Source organism: Bos mutus, chromosome 3 (genome assembly GCF_027580195.1).
Source record: "Bos mutus isolate GX-2022 chromosome 3, NWIPB_WYAK_1.1, whole genome shotgun sequence".
Lineage (NCBI taxonomy): Eukaryota > Metazoa > Chordata > Mammalia > Artiodactyla > Bovidae > Bos > Bos mutus.
In genome coordinates, this window is record NC_091619.1 from 79,176,600 (window position 1) to 79,199,946 (window position 23,347).

At 41.2% G+C, this 23,347-nt stretch overlaps 1 protein-coding gene across 1 annotated transcript in view; it reads right to left on the minus strand.

Moving 5' to 3' along the window:
* ROR1 (receptor tyrosine kinase like orphan receptor 1) overlaps window positions 1–23,347 on the minus strand; it is a 472,088-nt gene that overhangs the window by 10,833 nt on the left and 437,908 nt on the right. Inside the window, exon 8 of the mRNA XM_070367903.1 lies at window positions 11,043–11,254. Within this exon, the coding sequence (XP_070224004.1) occupies window positions 11,043–11,254 (212 nt within the window). The remainder of the gene's footprint in view (window positions 1–11,042; window positions 11,255–23,347) is intronic.

Below are 23,347 nucleotides of genomic sequence, written 5' to 3' on the forward strand. Positions count from 1 at the left end.
TGGCCATCAACGTTGGCATGCAGCACTGATTCCGCTCTGTGACCTTTCACCTCTAACCTGAACGGGGCATGATTGATGGCTTTACTTTGAGTCCAGAGTGACGCAGACACAGAGATAGAAAGCAGAGCCCCAGGACGGTGGTGTGAACCAGAAGCCAGGGTGGTGCTCCGGGACAGGAAGGTAGCTTCAGCAGCAGGTGCTGGGAAAGGATTGACGTCCACGTTCTTGCAATGGACAAACCTCCTCCTACAGTCCTTGAATCCCTTACACTGGTTCCTTTCCCATGCCTCATGCCCTACCACTGCTGCCCTTTCACAAATATCTTTCAGTACACACACATGCCGATTCTAGCTGGATCAAGTATCTGCAGGAGAGGGAGGTCCCACAAGCGGCATTTGTCCTCAGCTCTATTAGAGGAATAATGAAGCAGATCGTGGCCCTATTGGAATTGCAGGGGGAAAGGGGTGGTATTTGGGATAATAGGAGGATACGACCAGGTTTGCTTCTCTTTGGAGGCTTCTCTGAGAACTATATTCCTTGCAGACTTACTCTCTGAATCTCAAGTACTGACCAGCAGAGTCTACACCAGAGCAGGCACTGGAATCCCCCAGAGGGCTTGTTATAACACAGATTGCTAGGCCTCACTCCTAGAGTTTCTAATTCCGTAAGTCAGATTCTGCACTTCTGACAGGTTCCCAGGTGATGAGGATGCTCTGGGACTGGAATAAATGAGAGAACCACTGGAATAAATGGAATATGACTTTCAAAAAGAAAGGAAAGAAAAGAATATGCCTTCCTGGATCAATCAGTTCACGAGTGTCTGGTCCCTGCTCCTGGCATGATGAATGACTACAGTCTCTCTGCAGAACCAATTTGAGCAATTTTGACTAATAGAGACAGAGACTGTAACACTCTGCTTTAGGAAGATGCTTTGGAAATGCCAGCAGAGAAAAATGTAAGAGCCATCAACTAGTGTTTTACTGGGTTATATTCTGCATGGCTCCTGTCTTAAGAGATTCAGGTTTTGAAATAGACATCACTTTATAGCTTGGGCCATGTCATCAGTTTATTCTATTTTCATGTGCAACCAATTGTATAGGATGTATTTTCATAGCTGGTTACCTCAGTCAACTGATACTATATATACTATATACCAAAGAGTATACACAGGGAATAGCATATGAGAAACCATTTAAGAATCACGAGGAGAGGGGACACAGTTCCTATTCTAGATGTTTGTAATCTGAGCTACCATGTACTGAATACTTGCCATGTGCCAGATGCTGAGATCATAATAATGGCTGCAAGTTGGGGCTGCGGGTGGAGTGTTTATGTGTCAGGCTATAAGTACTTTATACATATGAATTCCTTTCATATCACAATAACCCTATGAAATTGGTCACTATGACTATTATCCCCGTTTCACAGATGCAGAACCTGAAGAATGGCAGTTAAGTGACCACACAACTAGTATTTAGGTTGTAAGTTCAGACTCCAGGGTCTGTCTTCCTCATGACTACACTATACTCCCTCATGGGCTCTCTCACTGTTTAATGCATCAACTCATTTAACCCTCATCACAAACCCATGAGATACATACTATGATTTCTGCACTTTATGGATCAAGAAATTAAGGCCTTCGAAGTTAGGTAGCTTGCCTGTGGAAGCATAACTATTAAGTAGTAATGCCAAGATTCAGCTCCACCTATGTCTGGCTTCAAAGATGGAGCACTTTTCTGGGAAAAAGAGGGTAGTTTTCATTTGGAGCCTCAGAGGGCTCCACAATTTTAGAAGCATGAGTCCCACTGGTGTAAAAGTGGAATGTCAAGGTGTAATTAATTACTCTCTGGTTTCTGATGACCTAGACTTTGGCTGATCCTTTGTTGCTCACACTAGTTGACTGGGATAAGTGAATAAAACCATTCAACAGCAGCCTTTACCTGAGTTGGGCATAAGAGCCCTGGATAGCATACAAGATTGAGAGTTTTTAGTATCTGAGAGGAATTCATTTGACTCTAAAGCTGGTTTTCCTTTCCTGTGCATTTTACTGGTTCTTAGGTAAACAGTGGTAGAATTGTGAAACAACTGACCCCACTCATAAATGGAAATGATTACATTCTAAAGCTTAAAGGCCACAACCATTTGATTTGGAGAGGTTATGGACATTTTCAAAGACCACAGCCAAACTAAGTGCCTTCCGGCTTAAGCAATCAAATCCTGGAGGGCATTCCAACCAATAGCTGGCCACATTTGCTCAGAGTTCAGCTACACTTCTCTGGAAGTGATTTAACCTCAGAAACAGTTCTTTTCTCTATAATGTAACTTTCTGATAGTTTGAATGTTTGGTAGTGACCAGGGTTGATTCTGTGGTGGGGTTACTTTATAGTGTCAGTGGGAGAGGGTCAATTCTGCCTGTAAAGAGGTAGAACAGACGTCAGTAATTTGTATGTCTGCATGAGCCACCGTGGGTTTGTAACTTGGGCTTGTGTATTTCAGCAGCCAGAAAATTAAGGAACACTGGGCTCCAGACCTGCTCACACCTGGGTTCGAGTTTTGGCTCTGCCACTCACCAGCTGAGTGACTTTGGGTAAACTCTTAATCTCAAGCCTCAGTTTTCTCACCTCCCAAAATCAGGCTCAAAAGGAAAGATATAAACATCTGAATGCAGAGTTCCAAAGAATAGCAAGAAGAGATAAGAAAGCCTTCTTCAGCGATCAATGCAAAGAAATAGAGGAAAACAACAGAATAGGAAAGACTAGAGACCTCTTAAAGAAAATCAGAGATACCAAAGGAACATTTCATGCAAAGATGAGCTCGATAAAGGACAGAAATGGTATGGACCTAACAGAAGCAGAAGATATTAAGAAGAGATGGCAAGAATACACAGAAGAACTGTACAAAAAAGATCTTCATGACCCAGATAATCACGATGGTGTGATCACTGACCTAGAGCCAGACATCCTGGAATGTGAAGTCAGGTGGGCCTTAGAAAGCATCACTACGAACAAAGCTAGTGGAGGTGATAGAATTCCAGTTGAGCTATTCCAAATCCTGAAAGATGATGCTGTGAAAGTGCTGCACTCAATACGCCAGCAAATTTGGAAAACTCAGCAGTGGCCACAGGACTGGAAAAGGTCAGTTTTCATTCCAATCCCAAAGAAAGGCAATGCCAAAGAATGCTCAAACTACCGCACAATTGCACTCATCTCACACGCTAGTAAAGTAATGCTCAAAATTCTCCAAGCCAGGCTTCAGCAATATGTGAACCGTGAACTTCCTGATGTTCAAGCTGGTTTTAGAAAAGGCAGAGGAACCAGAGATCAAATTGCCAACATCCGCTGGATCATAGAAAAAGCAAGAGAGTTCCAAAACAACATCTATTTCTGCTTTATTGACTATGCCAAAGCCTTTGACTGTGTGGATCACAATAAACTGTGGAAAATTCTGAAAGAGATGGGAATACCAGACCACCTGATTTGCCTCTTGAGAAACCTATATGCAGGTCAGGAAGCAACAGTTAGAACTGGACATGGAACAACAGACTGGTTCCAAATGGGAAAAGGAGTACGTCAAGGCTGTATATTGTCACCCTGTTTATTTAACTTCTATGCAGAGTACATCATGAGAAATGCTGGGCTGGAAGAAGCACAAACTGGAATCAAGGTTGCCGGGAGAAATATCAATAACCTCAGATATGCAGATGATACCACCATTATGGCAGAAAGTGAAGAGGAACTCAAAAGCCTCTTGATGAAGGTGAAAGTCGAGAGTGAAAAAGTTGGTTTAAAGCTCAACATTCAGAAAACGAAGATCATGGCATCTGGTCCCACCACTTCATGGGGAATAGATGGGGAAACAGTGGAAACAGTGTCAGACTGTATTTTTCTGGGCTCCAAAATCACTGCAGATGGTGACTGCAGCACTGAAATTAAAAGACGCTTACTCCTTGGAAGGAAAGTTATGACCAACCTAGATAGCATGTTAAAAAGCAGAGACATTACTTTGCTAACAAAGGTTCATCTAGTCAAGGCTATGGTTTTTCCTGTGGTCATGTATGGATGTGAGAGTTGGACTGTGAAGAAGGCTGAGCGCTGAAGAATTGATGCTTTTGAACTGTGGTGTTGGAGAAGACTCTTGAGAGTCCCTTGGACTGCAAGGAGATCCAACCAGTCCATTCTGAAGGAGATCAGCCCTGGGATTTCTTTGGAAGGAATGATGCTAAAGCTGAAACTCCAGTACTTTGGCCACCTCATGCGAAGAGTTGACTCATTGGAAAAGACTCTGATGCTGGGAGGGGATTGGGGGCAGGAGGAGAAGGGGACGACAGAGGATGAGATGGCTGGATGGCATCACTGACTTGATGGACGTGAGTCTGAGTGAACTCCGGGAGTTGGTGATGGACAGGGAGGCCTGGCATGCTGTGATTCATGGGGTCAGAAAGAGTCGGACACGACTGAGCGACTGATCTGATCTGATCAGAAGATTATTGTAAAGATTATATTGAGATAATGCATGTAAAGTACTTTAGCTTTTTCATAATATCCATTTATAATACTCATTCTTCCTAGAAGTAAAGCTTCTTCAGACAGTTTAAAGCTGAGCTCTGAACTGGATGGCCCCCAGTCCTCATACCACCACAGGGTAGAGACTGTCCTCTCCATCCTGAGGGGTTTTATCCAGGGTGTGAACAGGATGTGGGGCAGAGGATTTATGCTCACTGGATGGGCCCAGGAATACCAGAGCTACTTAAGGAGTTATCATGATAATCTTTGCTCTGATCCCCTTGTCCCCAGTTAATGCTGTGGGCTGCTGAATCCTATATCTTCCTCCCCAGCCCGCAGAATCCTATACACAACATTTGGTAGTTGATTAAAGGTTTGTGACTGTTCATATTATCGCTGTAGCAAACAATAATAGTAAATTCTAGCTGTCGAGTACCTGTGAGGTGCCAGAGACACTATCTTGAAGTGTCAGAAATATCTCTTTTAGAGAAGATTGGTGGCTACTAGTGGTGGGGGGTGGGTGCAGGGAGGGGAGCTTTTTGGGTGGGAGGGACAAAACAGGTAAAGAGAGTCAAAGGGTACAAACTTGCAGTTATAAAATGTCATAGGGATGTAGAGCATGGTGAATATACTTTATAATACTGTACTGCACATTTGAAAGTTGCTAAGAGAGTAAATTTTAGAAGTTCTCATCATAAGAAAAAAGCTGTTATAACTATGACAGATGTTAGCTAGGCCTGTTGTGATCATTTTGCACTACTTAAAAATATCGAATCATTATGTTATATACCTGAAACTAATATCATGTGTGCCAATTATACCTCAATAAAAATAAATTTTAAAATCTCTTCTAAGCACTATTTGTATCCTTGTTTTATAAATGAGAAAACAGTGATCTCATGGCCAGTAAATAATGAAGCCAAGACTTATAATCATATCTCTTTGTCTCTAAATCCTTGATCTTTGAAGCATATCATACTACTTCCCAGAAATAAACCAAGAACAAATGTGGCTGGAAAGGTAAGTTTGGCCCAGAGAGTAAGGTAATTTAGGCCCAGAGAGACTCCTGGGTGCTGGGAGAAAGAACTTGATAACTTGAGATTAGGTCCTTCCAGATTGCTGAATCATGATGTCAACTGGGAGCTAAAGCAATGCCAGAGGATGAAATTAGCATGAGAGAAAGAAAGAGGAAAGAGAACTGACAAACGTCAGAGGAGGCGCTCCTTTAGGGAGTCAAAAGAACTGGTGAAGGAAACAGGAGGAGATAGGAGGAGAGCCAAGAGAAAAAGTATTTCAAGATGGTGGCTAAGAAGAATGCTCCAGAGAAATTAAGGAGGAAGAAGACTTAGGAAAGGTCATTGGATTAAATTACATCACTAGTGATTCCCCAGAGGCCATGTGAATAGCATGATGAGCTCAGAAGCCTTGGAGACAGTGGCTTTAAAGAATGAGTGGAAAAGTTATTGAGGATGTTTTAGCAATAAGTGTAGTGACATTGGGTAAGGACAGGGGTTCCCAAGGGTTCCCCCAACCACAGCAGGGCTTTTTAGATGAAAGTATGTTGCTAGCAAAAGGGACTGGTCCAGAGAATATAATCAAGTGTCAGTCCATTCAGTAAAGCCTGAATACTTTGGCTGGAAAAGAAAAGGAGAGAGGAATAGTCTGGAAGTGAAGAAACAGAAATGAGGGTTAGGTGAGAAATAAAATACATGCACTGCAATGTTCACTGCAGCACTGTTTACAATAGCCAAGATACAGAAACAACAGAAATGTCCACTGACAGAGGGATGCAGAAAGAAGATGTGGTGTGTGTGTGTGTACACACACACACACACACACACACACACACACACACACACACTGGAATACTACTCAGCCATTAAAAAGAATGAAACAATGCCACTTGCATCAACATGGATGGACCTAGAGATTGTCATCTAAATGAAGTAAGTCAGATAGAGAAGAAATATTGTATGACATCCCTTCTATGTGGAATCTAAAAGGAAATGATGCAAATGAATTTATAAAACAGAAAGACAGTCACAGACTTAGAGAATGAATTGCGGTTGCTAGTGGGTGGGTGCGGGGAGAGGGGTAGTTAGGGAGTTTGGGATGTGTACACTGCTATATTTAAAATGGATAACCAACAAGGACCTACTGCACAGCACAGGGAACTCTGCTCAATGTTATGTGGCAGGGCAGATGAGAGGGGAGTTGGAGGAGAATGGATACATGTATATGCATGGCTGAGTCCCTTTGCTGTTCACCTGAAACTGTCCCAATATTATTAATTGGCTATATCCCAATATAAAATAAAAGTTTAAAAACTAAATAAAATAAAATACAGCCACCAGTTTTAGAAAGCTATAGGCAAACTTTGCTTTCCCCCAAATCTTCCTTATAATCAGCCAAGAGCTGCAGGAGTTTGACCCTGTAGCCCTCCCCCTAGTCTTCCTGCTCCTCATTTTCAAACTCCTCCACCCCTTAACCTTTCTGTGGATCTAAATCCCACGTAAGTGGGTCACATAGGGAAAGACAGAACTGGGTTAACCCTGAGCTTGAGGGGGAGGCTCTCCCCTTTCCTAACTCCCCAGGAGGTGAACTCCACAGCGTTCCTCCCCCAGGAGACTACTCTGTGTTTCAGACATGACAGTTGGGGCAGGGTGGCAGGAGCTGGGGGGAGGCAAAGGGAAAGAAGCAGAGAGACGGGAAGTTAGGGTTTCCAGAATTCTTGGAGAAGTTTCATTTTCTGTAGCACTTAAAAAAAAAAAAAAAAAAATCCTGCTCAGATTGTAAAATGTGTAATGCAAGATAGAATAACCCTCCTTAGTTTCTGCATCACCAGAGTACTGTCAGAGGATTTTAAAGATGGAAAAGATAGGAGATGAACTTATCCAACAGAAAGGATTGAAATCTTTAGCCCAACAAAATGGGAAAATAAACAAACGGTCCTTTGCATGAACACAGTTGACCTCTTTCTCTGAACAGCTGAGAAAATTGAGACACAGACAGGCAAACTGGCTTCTCAGGGTCACAGGGCAGTTAGTGATGGGGCCGGGGGAGCACCTCTATTTCCTGACTGTTCAAGGCTCAGAGTTAAGATGCCTCTCTGGTCCACTGGCTTCCTTTCCCCACATATCTGAAGGAGACTCATGCCTCATCAAATTTTTAACTTCCAACTTTCCCGGCCACCTCTGTGGGGACTAAAGCCAGGTCCCATCGCCAGTCTGTCTGGGCTGCCTATTGTCTCCTCTGTGGGTATGGATTTCTAATCTCCCAGAGAAGCCTCTTCTTAATACAAACACTCAGTATGGGGGAGTGGGGGCAGGGGTGGGTAAAATCAGCTCAGCAAGTGGAGAGAGTGGAAAGAGATAGTTTAAAACCTGAAGGGCACATTCATGTGGATAAATAAGTATGAGGCCAGGGCCGACCAGCTTCCATCCTTCATTCTTTTCTCGTCCCAGCCTTCAAATCTCCTTTTGATTTTATTCTGGTAGGGTGTTTGTTTTCAGGACTCTTTTCCCCCCTCTTTCTTATGCGTGTCCCTTCTTTTTAGATTTTATAGGTACATGTAATATTTATGTGTCGGTGACCTTTCAAACCAGTTTTAGAGATCAACTGTTTACATTTAGGAATTTTCTTTAAGGTCGACAAAGTCCTTTGTGCTTTTTCCAGGAAAGGCACTCAGTAAGAACCAAAACAAACAGCTGAATAAGTCAAATTTGATTGGAGCCAAATCTCTTAGGAGAGAAAGAAAGAAAAAAAACCTTAGCATTTGTTTTTGTTGTTCCCTCTCCCTCCTCAACCCAGTCACATATGCTCGAGACATTCCTTCTTCCAGTCTGATTCAGAATTGCTGGTGAGCTGTTTAAGGCGAAACTCTACGCCTTGTGTTGGAAAAATCTTGACACTGGGAGATTTTGCAAGGCATGCTGAGGAAATGGTCCAGAAATGATGAAAACAATGTTTTGCTTTACCAAGTCTCAGGAAAAAATGTATCCCAGCGTATGTTACATTTGTCTCCATGACCATGGAGGATGGAGGACTGTTATTTCTTTGGCCAAATTTCACATGTCCCTGGCAGGACTGGGGCTATATAACTCAGGCTTACAACTGTTACCCAGGCCTCTCGGGAGGTCATTCACAAGCCAGGTGATCCCTGTGGTTAGCGTTCAGTGCAAACTGACAAATGGAGTTGCATTTAGTTGTTCGTCTGGCCGCCTACTCCCCCTTCACAGCACGATTCTTCAGTTAAAAAGAAGAAATCATAGTGTCAGGCAAATTCAAGGGCTTTACCTAGAGCTGAAAAATCCTCTGCTGCTGCTGCTGCTGCTAAGTTGCATCAGTCGTGTCCGACTCTGTGTGACCCCATAGACTGCAGCCCACCAGGCTCCGCTGTCCCTGGGATTCTCCAGGCAAGAACACTGGAGTGGGTTGCCATTTCCTTCTCCAATGCGAAAAATACTCTAGTCATATTTTATCTCTTCCAGTTACTAGCTCTTTGACCTTCTGTAAGTTACTTAACTCATCTGCAGTCTCAGTTACCCTGGTTGTACAATAGTGATTATAATACCCCCCTTATGTGATGGGTGTGAGGATTAAATGAGATAATGAATGTAAAAGTTCCTAGAATAATTTCTGAAAATTTGTATTGCTGAATGTATATTTGCTTTCTCTGTGACACCACAAGCTTTCTGAGATCTTTGTCTGAAAGATGATATAAATCCCAAACATCATGCATGTTGGACATGTTGCGCTGCAAAAGAAACCTCCGATAACAATGGAATTAAGCTGCAGACTGAGGCTGACCTACAAAACTGATGATTTCTCCAAATGGAAATGACTCTTTCTATGACTCCTGCCATAGCAACAAGGAGCCCACCTCCCCAGGATGGTGGCTGCTGCTCAGTGACTACTGGAACCAAACTGATCTGGGCCTCACTTTCACCCAGAGTTCTGGTGTTTGTAAGGATTCTCAGCATTTCATAACAGAAATGACAGGGAAAGATTCTTATAGAACAAAGACTATTGCATTACAAGTTTGAAGTCATGGGATATGTAAAAGGTCAACTAGGTATGCCTACATGAATGTGCACTAATATTAACCCTTCTATTTTCTTCTATTAATTGTAAGGATTAAGGGTGCTATGATGTAACACATTACAATATATGTAAATTGGCCAAAAGCAGCTAGGATATCAAGAGTTAAACCTCCGCCCACCCCCGACCCATTCCCCAGCCCACTGAGTGAACTCTGTGGTCTCCAGGGTCTGTGGGTTTTTTTCTGGTAAAAATTCACACTTAAGAGAACAGTGGTTTTGTTTGGGACAGAATGCTTAATGATGAATTTTTTAGCATTTAAGAAACCCCATAACCCTACCAACAAGTATGACTCTGCAATAGAAAAATATTTTAAGTCTTTTAAAATTAAAAACAAATATCCAACAGCAAAGCAAAGTAAGATCAAATGAGAGCTATGTGTCAGGCCCAATTATGCTACTTATTGGGTGAAAGGATTGATTTGAGTGTGAAGGCATTTTTTTTTCTCTAAAACTGTATAAAAAAATGATGCATCTTCTCTTTATGAGAGTCAAAAGAATAATATAGTCTCTAACCCACAGAGAAGATAAATATTTGCTGAATGAATGTTCCTATGGAGTGGGAACATGAAGAAAAAGCAGGCTTCTGTGGATGCAAGAATCCTAAATTATTTAAATGAAATCTCTTTCCCGAGAGGCCTGAGATTGAGGTGCTAGTTTTCCGGAGAGAAAGCCTCTGTTGTATTTCAGCCCCAAGATGTGATGTGTGTTCCATTTAAGGGAAGGGCCAGTGACCCTGGTTTCCTTGCCAGGACCTTGAGCAACCCAAATGTTGAAAGATGTGGAGGAAAAACTAAAAGGAAGTGGATTGATTTAGCATGAGAGAGGAGAGAGCTAAGGGCTATCATAAAACAGCATTCAAAGACTGTAGGAAGGACAAAACTTCTCTTAAAATATATGGAAACCAAAGAGAAGGGGATTTAGGTTAGGCACGAAATAGATTTTTAAACTGTGGTAAAAAACGTGTAACACAACTGACCATTTGAGTGTGCAGTACAGTAGTGTTAACACATGCACATTGTTGTGCAAATAAAAGGGTTTTTTGACAATAAAGTTAGTAAACAGTGTTCGATTTCTCTGTCTGTTCAGCTCTTTTCAGTTTAATTGGAAGAATATGGGATTTCCTTTTTGAAAATTTAGAAAAATAGCTCACACTCTGAGTCCTGCAGGGCTGGTAGAGATGATCTCATAAGTGTTCCTTCCATTGCAAACTCTATGCAAGGCAGGGAGGTGATCATCCAGCCCCAAAGTGGTCACACTGATGAAAGTATGCTCGAGCTGCCTGGGACAGTTAGAGATGCATGCTTATGCTGACAATGCACGCTAGTACTAATACAACTTCTGATTCTATATCATTTGATTTCTAAGCTCGGGAGGGTGGTAAGTTTTGCTTTAACTTGAAGTCTATAGAATAAGTGCAGCTCAGGACTGCTAGTTTTACCTTGGGTTTATACGCATTCAACATTGACATCTCTACATTTTGACCTCTGACGTGTTTTGGTTGCCTCTGAACAGGTGGTGACGACGACTTCTGGTTATTGCGACAGACACAAATGAAGAAGAAGAGCAAAGCAATGGCCAGGGGGATGGCAACACTAGGCACCAGTATGTACAGGATTTCCATTTTATTCTTCTCCTTGGAATCCTTTGAATCTGGGTGTAGAAATGGAAAAGAGCAAAAGTTATAGTAGTTCAAATAACATAGATAATATTACATAGCAGAGCTTTAAAATGATCTCCTATTCTTCAATACACACAAACCTTCCGTGAGACAAAAGAACCCTTGCTTATTACAATTTGTTTCTATCAAACCTTCAATGTAATTTATTAAAGTTGAAAAGTTTAGAGTTCAAATGTTTAAAAATTGCAGAAGGACATTACGAAGACTTCGCATGTGTGTGGGTCACCTCTGTTTAGCAGCAGACCTGCATTTCTCCAACACCTTAAAAGGTAAACGCCACGTGGGTGGACTGTATACATCCAGGAGTGTTAATGTGGACTGCAGAGGCCTTCTTCCATTGGCCGCTAGCCCACATCAACCACATGTAGCATTCCAGGAATCGTGCCCTTGTCTTGGCTGGCGTGGACACACAGGGCCAGTCCTGTATCTTCCAGAATCAACATCACCAAAGAATACTGGCCCCAGGGACCACAAAGCCCCTGGCCTGAGAATATGAGGACCAGAAGTCAGGGCTAGCTCCATCTCTGCTGAGCTGTGTGACCCCGAACAAATCATTCACCTCTCTGGGTCTCGCTTTTTCTCATCCACAGAAGTGAAGTATCTGTCTGTTTTGGATGGTGTCTACAATTCCCTCTCGCACAGCATCACTGTATAACTTGACACTGTTTTGAAAGCCAAGAATTCTTCTTAAAGAGTTTCATATGAACTCAATAATTATGAGTGGTAACCCTTTGAAGTATATTTTTGAAATCTGATACATCCACTGTTAGCATTGCTTGGAAAATAATGTAATATAAAAGAATATATATAAAATAATATGTACAGAAGGACACAAGGACACATATTTTTCTTTTTTTGGTTTGAGTCTGGCCGTTAAACTCAATGCCCTGAGTTTATGCTAAAATTAATGAATGACCTGACTGGTAGGACAAATGCAAGCATTATGAGACAGTAATTAGAGGGGCTGCATAATGATGCACCCTGATCACCAACACGTCATCAGCTGTATAGCTTTAAGAAAATCCAAAGTGTGAAAAGTCAGACTGACATAAAATTGAGAGTTGATTATTTACTTAAAAGAATCAACCATGCATCCATTCCCTCATCCTCCCATTTGCTCAGTTAGTCAATAAACAAAAGTTACTACTGGCAAGCACTCCACTAGGTACTGGGAAAAGAAAATGAAATATAACATGTGCTTTGCTCTTAAGGAGTTCATGATCTGGTAAGGAAAACAGAGACAAGATAATTACAATATGCTATTGGAAATGCTACAAGGGAAATATGGATAGAGGGGTGGAGAGACCATAAAATCCCTTTAAATAGTAAGCTTCCTCAATACATGTAAGTGAGAATATACTATACATAGCTTTTACTTGCACACTTTCTTTGGGAACCTGCAGTTCAGTGAGATATGGCAGTAATTAGTCACACTTTCCATAGAAACAGATTCAACATGAGAAGTTAGAAAGGGGCCCTAAAGCCTGTCATCTGTGTGTTAACCCTCAGGGGAGCTGGCAGAAGGGTGAAATCTGTTTACTGAATATAATAAAAGTTATAGTTTTAATATTTATTGAGTGTTTTCTATCAGCAGAAAATCATGTTAGCTGTTATTATTAATATGGGCCAAGTATTGTTCCAAGCACTTTTCATAACTCATTCATTTTATCCTCACCACCAACCCCATGGGATAGGCACCATCCTCATCCTTGCTTTTACAGATGAGGAAGCTGAGGGGCAGGGTGGTTAATTTACTTGCCCAAGGACATGTAGCCAGTAGTTCAACAGCTCGGATTCCTCTCCAGTTGGTCTTGCTTCACACCTCCTGCTCCAGTACTACACTAGACTGCCAGTCATTTGAGAGTGGCTGTTGTTTTGCACCTATTTTCCTGGGGTAGGTTTTCTCTTGTTTCATGGAAGTAGGAAGGAAGGAGGCCTGAAAGGTGGGGAATAACACTGAAGCTTTGCCAGGTATGATGCTTTTGAACTCTCCACTTGTACACTGTGGCAGGTGAGCATAAACCCAGGCATCTCTGAAGGTTGTTCTAATCATACTAGTCGTTGGGAACTGGGTTTTGGACATTGTAGTGACGCCTATGTCTGCATGTCTGTGGGTGGGTGGACAGACTGAGGGAAAGGGATGGCTATATCTCTTTATCTATCTATCCATCCACTTTACACAACAAAGGAGATTATGTTTTAGAGTGAGAAATCTCTGAAGATGGACTTTTTCATTATCTGTGTAACCTTGAGTAGGCACGTGGCTTCTCTGAGCAAACTCATCTGCAAAATAGGTATATTTCAGAAAACTGTTATAAACCACAAGTGAAGAAACATGGAAAGTATCTATTCTAGTACCTGTTACAGCTCAATCACACAATGTTTACCCTCCACCTTTAGAGTAGGAAGATTCAGGGAATAAAAGCTTTGGGCTGGAAATTCTAAATAACAGTAAGCCAGAAACCTCTCTCTAACCTCAATTATTCAAGGGGGATAATAAAACCTGCTCTGCCAACCTTGTTTAGTTCATATGAGAGAGGATAGTCAGCAAAGAGTCTGGGAAAACTGAAAACTGCTGAGTAGTTATTCAATGCTATTATTATTATTATTTGGAAAAGGAAATGGCAACCCACTCCTGTATTCTTGCCTGGAAAATCCCATGGACAGAGGAGCCTGGTGAGCTACAGTCCATGGAGTCGCAAGGAGTTGGACATGACTTGAGTGACTAACACTTTTATTATTATTGCTAATTTTTTTGGAGTATAATTTGCCTTATAATTTTTTGTTAATTTCTGCTGTAAAGCAATGGAACAGGATAGAAAGTCCAGAGATAAACCATTGCATCTATGATTGTTATTAACATTATAAAACACTTTCAAGTTTCTCAGGCCCCTAGGGGGGGAAGTGCCTCTTGTTATTCTTGGATTTTCAGTGAAATCATTTTGAGGGTAAGATTACAAAAGGAATGAGGTTAATTTAGCACGAATGTAAAGCTAGTCATTTTTCTGGCCACATTTTTAGCAACAAGAGAAACTAGGGCCCTCACCTGTCTGGCAAACAAAGGAATCTATTCTGTACTCACTCCGTATCAGATTATTCATGGAATGCCTTTGACTGTAAACGGGAGGTCTGGGACAAATCCCCGTGTAGGTCTGCTGGAGAACAAACTTCAAGAAGCTAAATCCTTTAAAAATTGTCAAACTTGGCTCCCTCTGATTACACTGGAGGATATGCAAACGAGGACAGTGTCTTCTTGCCAAGTGAAATAATCAAGCAGAACACTACGCGGTCATGTTGGAAGTGACAGAAAACAAATTCAGGCTCATTGTAAGTCTTACTGACTACATGCTTCCTTTCCCACACGGCTCTCTGCACTTGGCCAGAAGGGGAGTCACCGTCTGGCTCAAAAAACTTCATATAAAAACATTCCACAGAACAACTAACCTTACTCATGGAAAATTAGAAAACTAACATTTGCCCAACTTCTTTCTAATGTCCTAGCATTTTTATTCCTCATTTTAACCCCACACTTTGGATTATCTTGTTTTCTATTTTTTAAGTCTTTCTTGAACTTGTTACACTATTGCTTCTGTTTAATGTTTTGGCTTCTTGGCAGACAGGCATGTGGGATCTTAGCTCCCCAACCAGGGGTTGAACCTGAATCCCTCGCGTTGGAAGGCAAAGTCCTAACCACTGGACCAACAGGGAAGCCCAGGTTATCTTGATTTCACATACAGGGAAACTGAGGCTGAGAAAGGATACATTTGCCAAAGCTTGAACTGTGGTGTTGGAGAAGACTCTTGAGAGTCCCTTGGACTGCAAGATTAAACCAGTCAATCCTAAAGGAAATCAACCCTGAATATTCATTGGAAGGACTGATGCTGTAGCTGAAGCTCCAATACTTTGGCCACCTGATGCAAAGAGCTGACTCATTAAAAAAGACCCTGATACTGGAAAAGATTGAAGGCAGGAAGAGAAGGGGTCGACAGAGGACAAGATGGTTGGACGGCATCACCAACTCAATGGACATGAGTTTGAACAAGCTCTGGGAGATGATGAAGAACAGGGAGGCCTGGCGTGCTACAGTCCATGGGGTCGCAAAGAGCTGGACACCACTGAGCGACTGAACAACAACACAGGAAGTGGTGGAGTCAGGGTTGGAATGTAAGTCTGTCTGTCTTCCATGCCTCTGTGCTTTTTAAATTATATGACTAATAAAAATTAAAACACTATATGGAATTGTTTTTCATCATTCTTGTTAAGATTCCAAGATTCCTTCTAAGTAAGGACTAATATCTAGTGGGAGTTATACTATTAAAAAGAATCACATAAGAACAATGGACATTATTCTTACTATTCATTTTAAAGGGTAATAGACACCTCGGAGGCACTGCAAAGAAAATTGGCTGAAAATTAGAATGGGGAAGATTTTTTAAAACTTTGGAATAACTGTTTAAAAGTTAAATGCACATATTAGTTACATCAAGTTAAATACTTGGGATTTTTGAAACCAACCATTTAGCCTGGACCACATGATTAATTTTCTTTTAAAAATCAACAATTTGGTATCACAGTTCACATCTGACATTCCTATTTTATTTTTACAATGATATTCAATACTTTGATTAGTAATTAAATATAATGGAGAAAATACTTCTTTCTTCTCTTGGGGCTTACAGCAAGGCAAACACGATTTCTCATTCAAGAGGTACTTTTATGAAGTGAAACATCATCTGGGATATTACTTTGAGTTAAAAAAAGAAAGTACTCAGATCTTAAATCTGGCAAAGGTGGGAAGAAGTCTTACAGAACCTTAGAATTCAAAGGAAATTAAACAAGTTGAATTATGATCTTGTCTGAAAAAATTTAAAAAACCATAGAAAACAAACAGAGGCGCCACCATTTATTATTTGAAAACTACAAAATAAGTGGGCCTGTGGCAGATGGGGGCCTGCACTGGTAATATTTAAGCATGTACCTGGAAATTGAAGCAGGAAAGGTGGCAAATAGGCCTTCAGTTGGCACACTGGGCCCAGCCACTCGCTCTCTCGACTTAATGATAGAAATACTAAGGAGATGATCTATTGCCTTATGTATTCTCAAATGAATTCTTTAAAAGACTCTGAATAGCCCATATACAGTGATTAACATTTTTCTCCTTGGAAAATGTTTTAACCACATTAAGTTAGGGGCAGTAACTCATTTGTGAGTACTTAAGAAAAACCTTAGTAACTGGAATCCACACAAGTTCACTAAAAGTTTCTTGAAATCTTGGGGCCTACATTTTCTACAAAAGGAAAGAGTTGGGCTAATCTTTTAAATTAAAAATTTTTTCTTAAAAATCATGGTAATAAAAAACATGTAAGAAAATTTACCATCCTAACCATTTGGAAGTGTACATTTCGATAGTGTAAAGTATATTCATACTATTGTACAGATCTCCAGATTTTTCCATTTTGCAAAACTGAAACTCTGTACTCATTGAACAATTCTCCATTTCCCCGTCCCCCCAGACCTTGGCAACCATTATTCTACCTTTTGTTTCTAGGAACTAGACTACTTTAGATATCTCATGTAAGTGGACTCATATGGTATTTGTCTTTCAGTTGGCTTGTTTCACTCGGAATAATGTCCTCAAGGTTTATCCATGTTGTTGCATGTGACAAGACTTTCTTCTTTCTCAAGGCTGAACCATGCTCCATTGTATGTAAGTACCACATTAAAATATTTTTTTTTTACCCATTCATCTACTGGTTGGCATTGACTTGCTTTCTGCTTTTGATGTATTGTGAATAGTGCTGTGATGAACATGGGTGTGTAAATATCTTTTTGAGATCTTGCTTTCAGTTCTTTTGGATATATACTCAAAGTAGGATTGCTGGATCATATGGTTATTCTATTTTTAACTTTTGAGGAATATCCATATGCTTTCTATAGTCGCTACTACAATATTTTGCCTTTCTACCTACAGTGTAAAATGGTCCTAATTTCTCCACATCTTTGCTAATATTTGCTATATTCTATTTTTTGATAGTGGCCATCTTAATGGATATGAGGCGGAATATCATTGTAGTTTTGATTTGCATTTCTTTAATTATTTTAATTATTAAGTAGAATAGGAAAGACTGGAGATCTCAAGAAAATTAGAAATACCAAGAGAATATTTCATGCAAAGATGGGCTCGATAAAGGACAGAAATGGTATGGACCTAACAGAAGCAGAAGATATTAAGAAGAGCTGGCAAGAATACACAGAAGAACTGTACAAAAAAGATCTTCATGACCCAGATAATCATGATGGTGTGATCACTGACCTAGAGCCAGACATCCTGGAATGTGAAGTCAAGTTGTCTTAGAAAGCATCACTACGAACAAAGCTAGTGGAAGTGATGGAATTCCATTTGAGCTATTTCAAATCCTGAAAGATGATGCTGTGAAAGTGCTGCACTCAATATGCCAGCAAATTTGGAAAACTCAGCAGTGGCCACAGGACTGGAAAAGGTCAGTTTTCATTCTAATCCCAAAGAAAGGCAATGCCAAAGAATGCTCAAACTACCGCACAATTGCACTGATCTCACACGCTAGTAAAGGAAGGCTCAAAATTCTCCAAGCCAGGCTTCAGCAATACGTGAACCATGAACTTCCTGATGTTCCAGCTGGTTTTAGAGAAGTCAGAGTAACCAGAGATCAAATTGCCAACATCTGTTGGATCATCAGAAAAGCAAGAGAGTTCCAAAACAACATCTGTTTCTGCTTTATTGACTATGCCAAAGCTTTTGACTGTGTGGATCATAATAAACTGTGGAAAATTCTGAAAGAGATGGGAATACCAAACCACCTGACCTGCCTCTTGAGAAACCTATATGCACGTCAGGAAGCAACAGTTAGAACTGGACATGGAACAACAGACTGGTTCCAAATAGGAAAAGGAGTACATCAAGGCTGTATATCGTCACCCCGCTTATTTAACTTATATGCAGAGTACATCATGAGAAATGCTGGACTGGAAGAAGCACAAGCTGGAATCAAGATTGCTGGGAGAAATATCAATAACCTTGGATATGCAGATGACACACCACCATTATGGCAGAAAGTGAAGAGGAACTAAAAAGCCTCTTGATAAAAGTGAAAGAGGAGAGTGAAAAAGTGGGCTTAAAGCTCAACATTCAGAAAATGAAGATCATGGCATCTGGTCCCATCACTTCATGGCAAATAGATGGGGAAACAGTGGAAACAGTGGCTGTCTTTAATTTTTTGGGCTCCAAAATCACTGCAGATGGTGATTGCAGCCATGAAATTAAAAGACGCTTACTCCTTGGAAGGAAAGTTATGACCAACCTAAATAGCATATTCAAAAGCAGAGACATTACTTTGCCAACAGAGGTCCATCTAGTCAAGGCTATGGTTTTTCCTGTGGTCATGTATGGATGTGAGAGTTGGACTGTGAAGAAAGCTGAGTGCCGAAGAATTGATGCTTTTGGACTGTGGTGTTGGAGAAAACTCTTGAGAGTCCCTTGGACTGCAAGGAGATCCAACCAGTCCATTCTGAAGGAGATCAGGCCTGGGTGTTCATTGGAAGGACTGATGCTGAAGCTGAAACTCCAATACTTTGGGCACCTCATGTAAAGAGTTGACTCATTGGAAAAGACTCTGAAGCTGGGAGGGATTGTGGGCAGGAGGAGGGGACGACAGAGAATGAGATGGCTGGATGGCATCACTGACTCGATGGACATGAGTTTGAGTAAACTCTGGGAGTTGGTGATGGACAGGGAGGCCTGGTGTGCTGGGATTCATGGGGTTGCAAATAGTTGGACACGACTGAGCGACTGATCTGATCTGATCTGATCTGATGCTCTTTGGATCAAAGGGGGAAAACACCGAATGAAGGATGCAATAAAAGTCTTAAAATTTCAATAAGAGATGACACCAGATGTTCAAAACTAGTTCTGGTATACATACTTGTTCCTTACTAGCTTTTTATTTTCCCCCAATTTAAAGTAGTGGCTCACATTTAAGAAAAAAATGATTAAGAAAAAAGATTCCAAAATTCAATAGGTTCTATAACATTAAATGTCTTTCATCTTTGATAGGATTATTTTGGAGTGATAGGACAAACATGTCTAAACTTTAGCAGAACATTTGATCAAGTGATTCATGATATCCTTATGGACAAAAGATGGAGGACTAGACAATAATATCAATAGACGGATTTGTTCTTCATCCATGGCTATACTCTAATAGTGTTAATCAGCAAACAACATCAAATTATAGAAGGCTATCCTTGAGAGGACCTGCCTGTTCAATACTGTCATCAACTACTTGATGATGACATGTTTATCAAACTTGAAATGGCCTGAATCTAAGAAAGATAATTAGTTGACTACAGAAATAAAATTTTAAAGGACGATACACAACAGGTTAGAATAATGACCCTCAAACCCACAGTGGAAATTTTATGATATGATAACTTGGAGTTAGGTTAAAGCTCTGCTTAGAGAAGTCCATGATTCAACAGATCTACTAAATAATTTTTGATATAACCAAACTAAAAACAAACAAACAAAAGAAGATTCATAAATTTTAGTGAAGACTTGAAGGCTCAGTTGGATCCAGCAACAGCATGATGAAATTTCTGAAAAAAATTGCTATAGTTGGCACGTATAGCAATGAGACAGCCTTCATTGGCAGTACTGAGTCATCAAGAATTATGGTCCTCTTCTGGTCTGTTCTGGTTTAAAGATGTCAAAAATTGTTTCAACTGTAAGAGTCATGTTTTTTAAGAAGGATTCTGGAGGAGCAAGAAACAGTCAGAGAGGAGGATCGGTAAGGAAAGGTGGGAGGAGCTATATGCTCTTTGGATCAAAGGAGAAAAAAAACTGAATGAAGGATGCAATAAAAGTCTCAAAATTCAATAAAAGATGACACCAGATGTTAAAAACCAGTTATAGTATACACACTTGTTCCTTACTAGCTTTTTATTTCCCCCCAATTTAAAGTAGTGGCTCACATTTAAGAGAAAAAAAAAAACAAAAATCAGGAGATTTCACATACAAGTTTTAGCTTCTGGCATACAAAGGCAGATTTGAACAGGGGGAACCAGCACATAACTTTGGTTAGAGAGATAACCTTGTCTCTGCAGGTCTCTGGCATGTTCAAGCAGAGGTTGTTTGATTTCTATCTTCCTTTAAGATGCTCTGATTTTATAAACGGAGTTGATGTACCTTACTTAGACCCCACTGAACTTTGGACTCTCTTACAAAGCAACTGATTTAAAGCCAGTGATGAATACTTCCCCTAAGTGTCCGCAGCTCACCAGATCTAGTCTTAGTCATTTTCTATGCAGCTCTATGCTGAGGCTGATCTCTATGCCCAGGATTAATGGGACTCTGGCTTCCAGTTGGGTCCAGCTCTTGGGAGGCACTAGCATGATAAAAAGAACCCCAGGGCAAGAAGAGAGAGTACGGTTGGTGTGTTTATTCCTCTGGCTCCCTTCCTGCTGGGTTGCAGAGGCTTGCCTGCCTGCCTCTACCAAAGGCCACAGCACACGCTGGACAGCCCTCTCTTCCGCCTCGGCTGTACTCTATGGGGAGGGGTAATCGACTCTCCAGGCCTAGAATGGTATTGCTTCACTCCTGTTAGCCCCAGGTCCTGCACCTTATTGGTTTATCCTAATCCTGCCAACACCTTTAAAAACCATATCTTTATAAAATTCTCCTTAGTCTATTTGCTTGTGCTTTTTGTTTCCTGCCAGAATCTTGACTGATGCAAAGCCAGTAACAACAATTGCCATGGTGTTACAGCAGAGTTCTGTCACTCAAAGTTCAAAATGACAAGGAGCACTTCCTATCGGCATGGAGGTGGGCCCAAAGAGTTAAAGGCCTCCAAAGCTTATTGCTAGAGTAGCTGACACACTAGGGAAGTGACTCAATATATACTGGAGACAATAAAATTAAAAAAAAAATCCTTTTAGAGAAAATTATTTTATGTTGACACATGTTTGTGAAACACGACTCAGTTATAAGTTTTTGGTAACGATTGTTCTTTACTTTGCTGAAAATAGACAAAGACTGGAGACCAAAGTACATCTTGAAAATCTCTGGAGCACAAAAATAACTCTTCCGGAAAACTTCAAACTATACAAAGCAGTGCTCTATTCCTTCCTCTGCTCCCCCTCCCCAACATCCAATCCACAGTAATGTTCAATTTTGGTTTGAAGAAATGGCTGAAAGACAAATTGCCTTACAACAGGTCTTCTATGAAATATGGGAGAAGGCTGCTGACAGAGTGAGTTAAAAACTGCAGTGTTCGCAATCTGGAAAACATCTGCCTTGCCCCAAACTGTAAACCACCACGTTGGAGAAAATGGTTTGTGACAAAGCAGAACCCAGGGTGGGTGTTTGTAAGGTGATGGGACAAGTCAGGGCTATTCAGGCACAGAATTGGGCAACGTGCCCTTTGGCAAACCGGTGCAAGCCAAGGACTTAAAAGGAAATACAAAAGCAACAGGCCAGGTATGAAAACTCCATATGGAGCCAAATGGCTCACTACTTTTCTTATCAATGGGTACTCTTTGGTGAAGCTGGTTTAGGAGTAAAAACAATACCACTGTTTGGAAGCTCTGGTTCTTTGGTGGATGAAGAAACCTTTATTTAGCAGTGATTGAAACACACCGGCCTGGATAGTAGAAGAATCAAGACTCATCTAGGTGGAAATAAAGGGCTGTTGCTGTTACTGTTGTTAAGTTGCTTCAGTCATGTCCAACTCTGTGTGACCCCATAGACGGCTGCCCACCAGGCTTCCCTGTCCCTGAGATTCTCCAGGCAAGAATACTGGAGTAGGTTGCCATTTCCTTCTCCAAATAAAGGGCTAAGGTTTGAACATGAAAATGTGAATGTAATCAAGGTTCTGCCTCCTCACTACAGTTCAAAAAAAGAAACAAATAGGAGATCTTAATTAGTTGAGAAGACAGAAAATATGGACCAAGGGAAATGGTCAGATCAATGCAAAAGGAGCTCCCAGAGAAATAGACCTTTTTCACAGTTTCCCTCTCAGAGCTGCACAAAACAGCAATGATAAGGGCTACAGTGAAACTGTGAGTTGGGAGGTGTGCCTAGGTGCCAGTTGGAAAGAACATAGGCAAATGTTTCTTTTTCGACTTCGTTTCCACCCAGTCCACAGTATTTGGCTTGGAAGGTGGCCACAGGGACTAGAGGTGAAAACGTAGCAAATGAAGGTTTGCAGGCAGGATCTCAGGGAAGATGGCCAACTCTGAGGACTGGGAACCCAGGGCTGCCAGGAAGGGAGGAGACTTAGGACTTAACGGGAAAAGGGCAAACGATGTGAGGCCTGGGTGGAGCTGCCAGGGGAACTAGTCCCTATCAGGCTGAGGCTAAGAACACCCTGAACACCCTGGTCTCAGAGTAGATGTCTTATGGCTGGGGGCTCCATTCCTGCATCTGCGCAGCTTCAAGTAAGAAAATCAAAGACGTAGAGACAGACTTCCCTGGTAACTTGGTGGATAAGAATCCACCTGCCAATGCAGGGGCTATGGGTTAGATCCCTAGTCCGGGAAGATTTCACATGCCATAGAGCAACTAAGTCCGTGTGCCACAACTACGGAAGCCCGTATATCTAGAGCCTGTGCTCAGCAACAAGAGAAGCCAGTGCAATGAGAAGCCCGTGTCCCACGATTAGAGAGTAGCCCCCAGCTCACCACAATTAGAGAAAAGCCCGCACATTAACAAAGATCCAGCATGGACAAAAATAAATAAACAAACAAACAAAGATTAAGAAAAAAGATGACCTAGAGAGCTCATAAGGATCAAAGGGGAAAGGAAAACGATAAAGGAATGTTTATTCTTCTGAATAAGATAGAATTTGTTCTTTAAATATCTGTAGTGTGGTGGACACAGGCTGGACCTTGAATCCTGCGGACCCAATCTTATCTTTAGTAAAAACAACATTGTCTCAGCTTTTCCATCAGTAAAATGGAGGTGATACCTTTAGCCTGTGGTTATTATGAGGGTTAACTCCACACATTTTATTAAGCATCAGCTAAGTCATAGG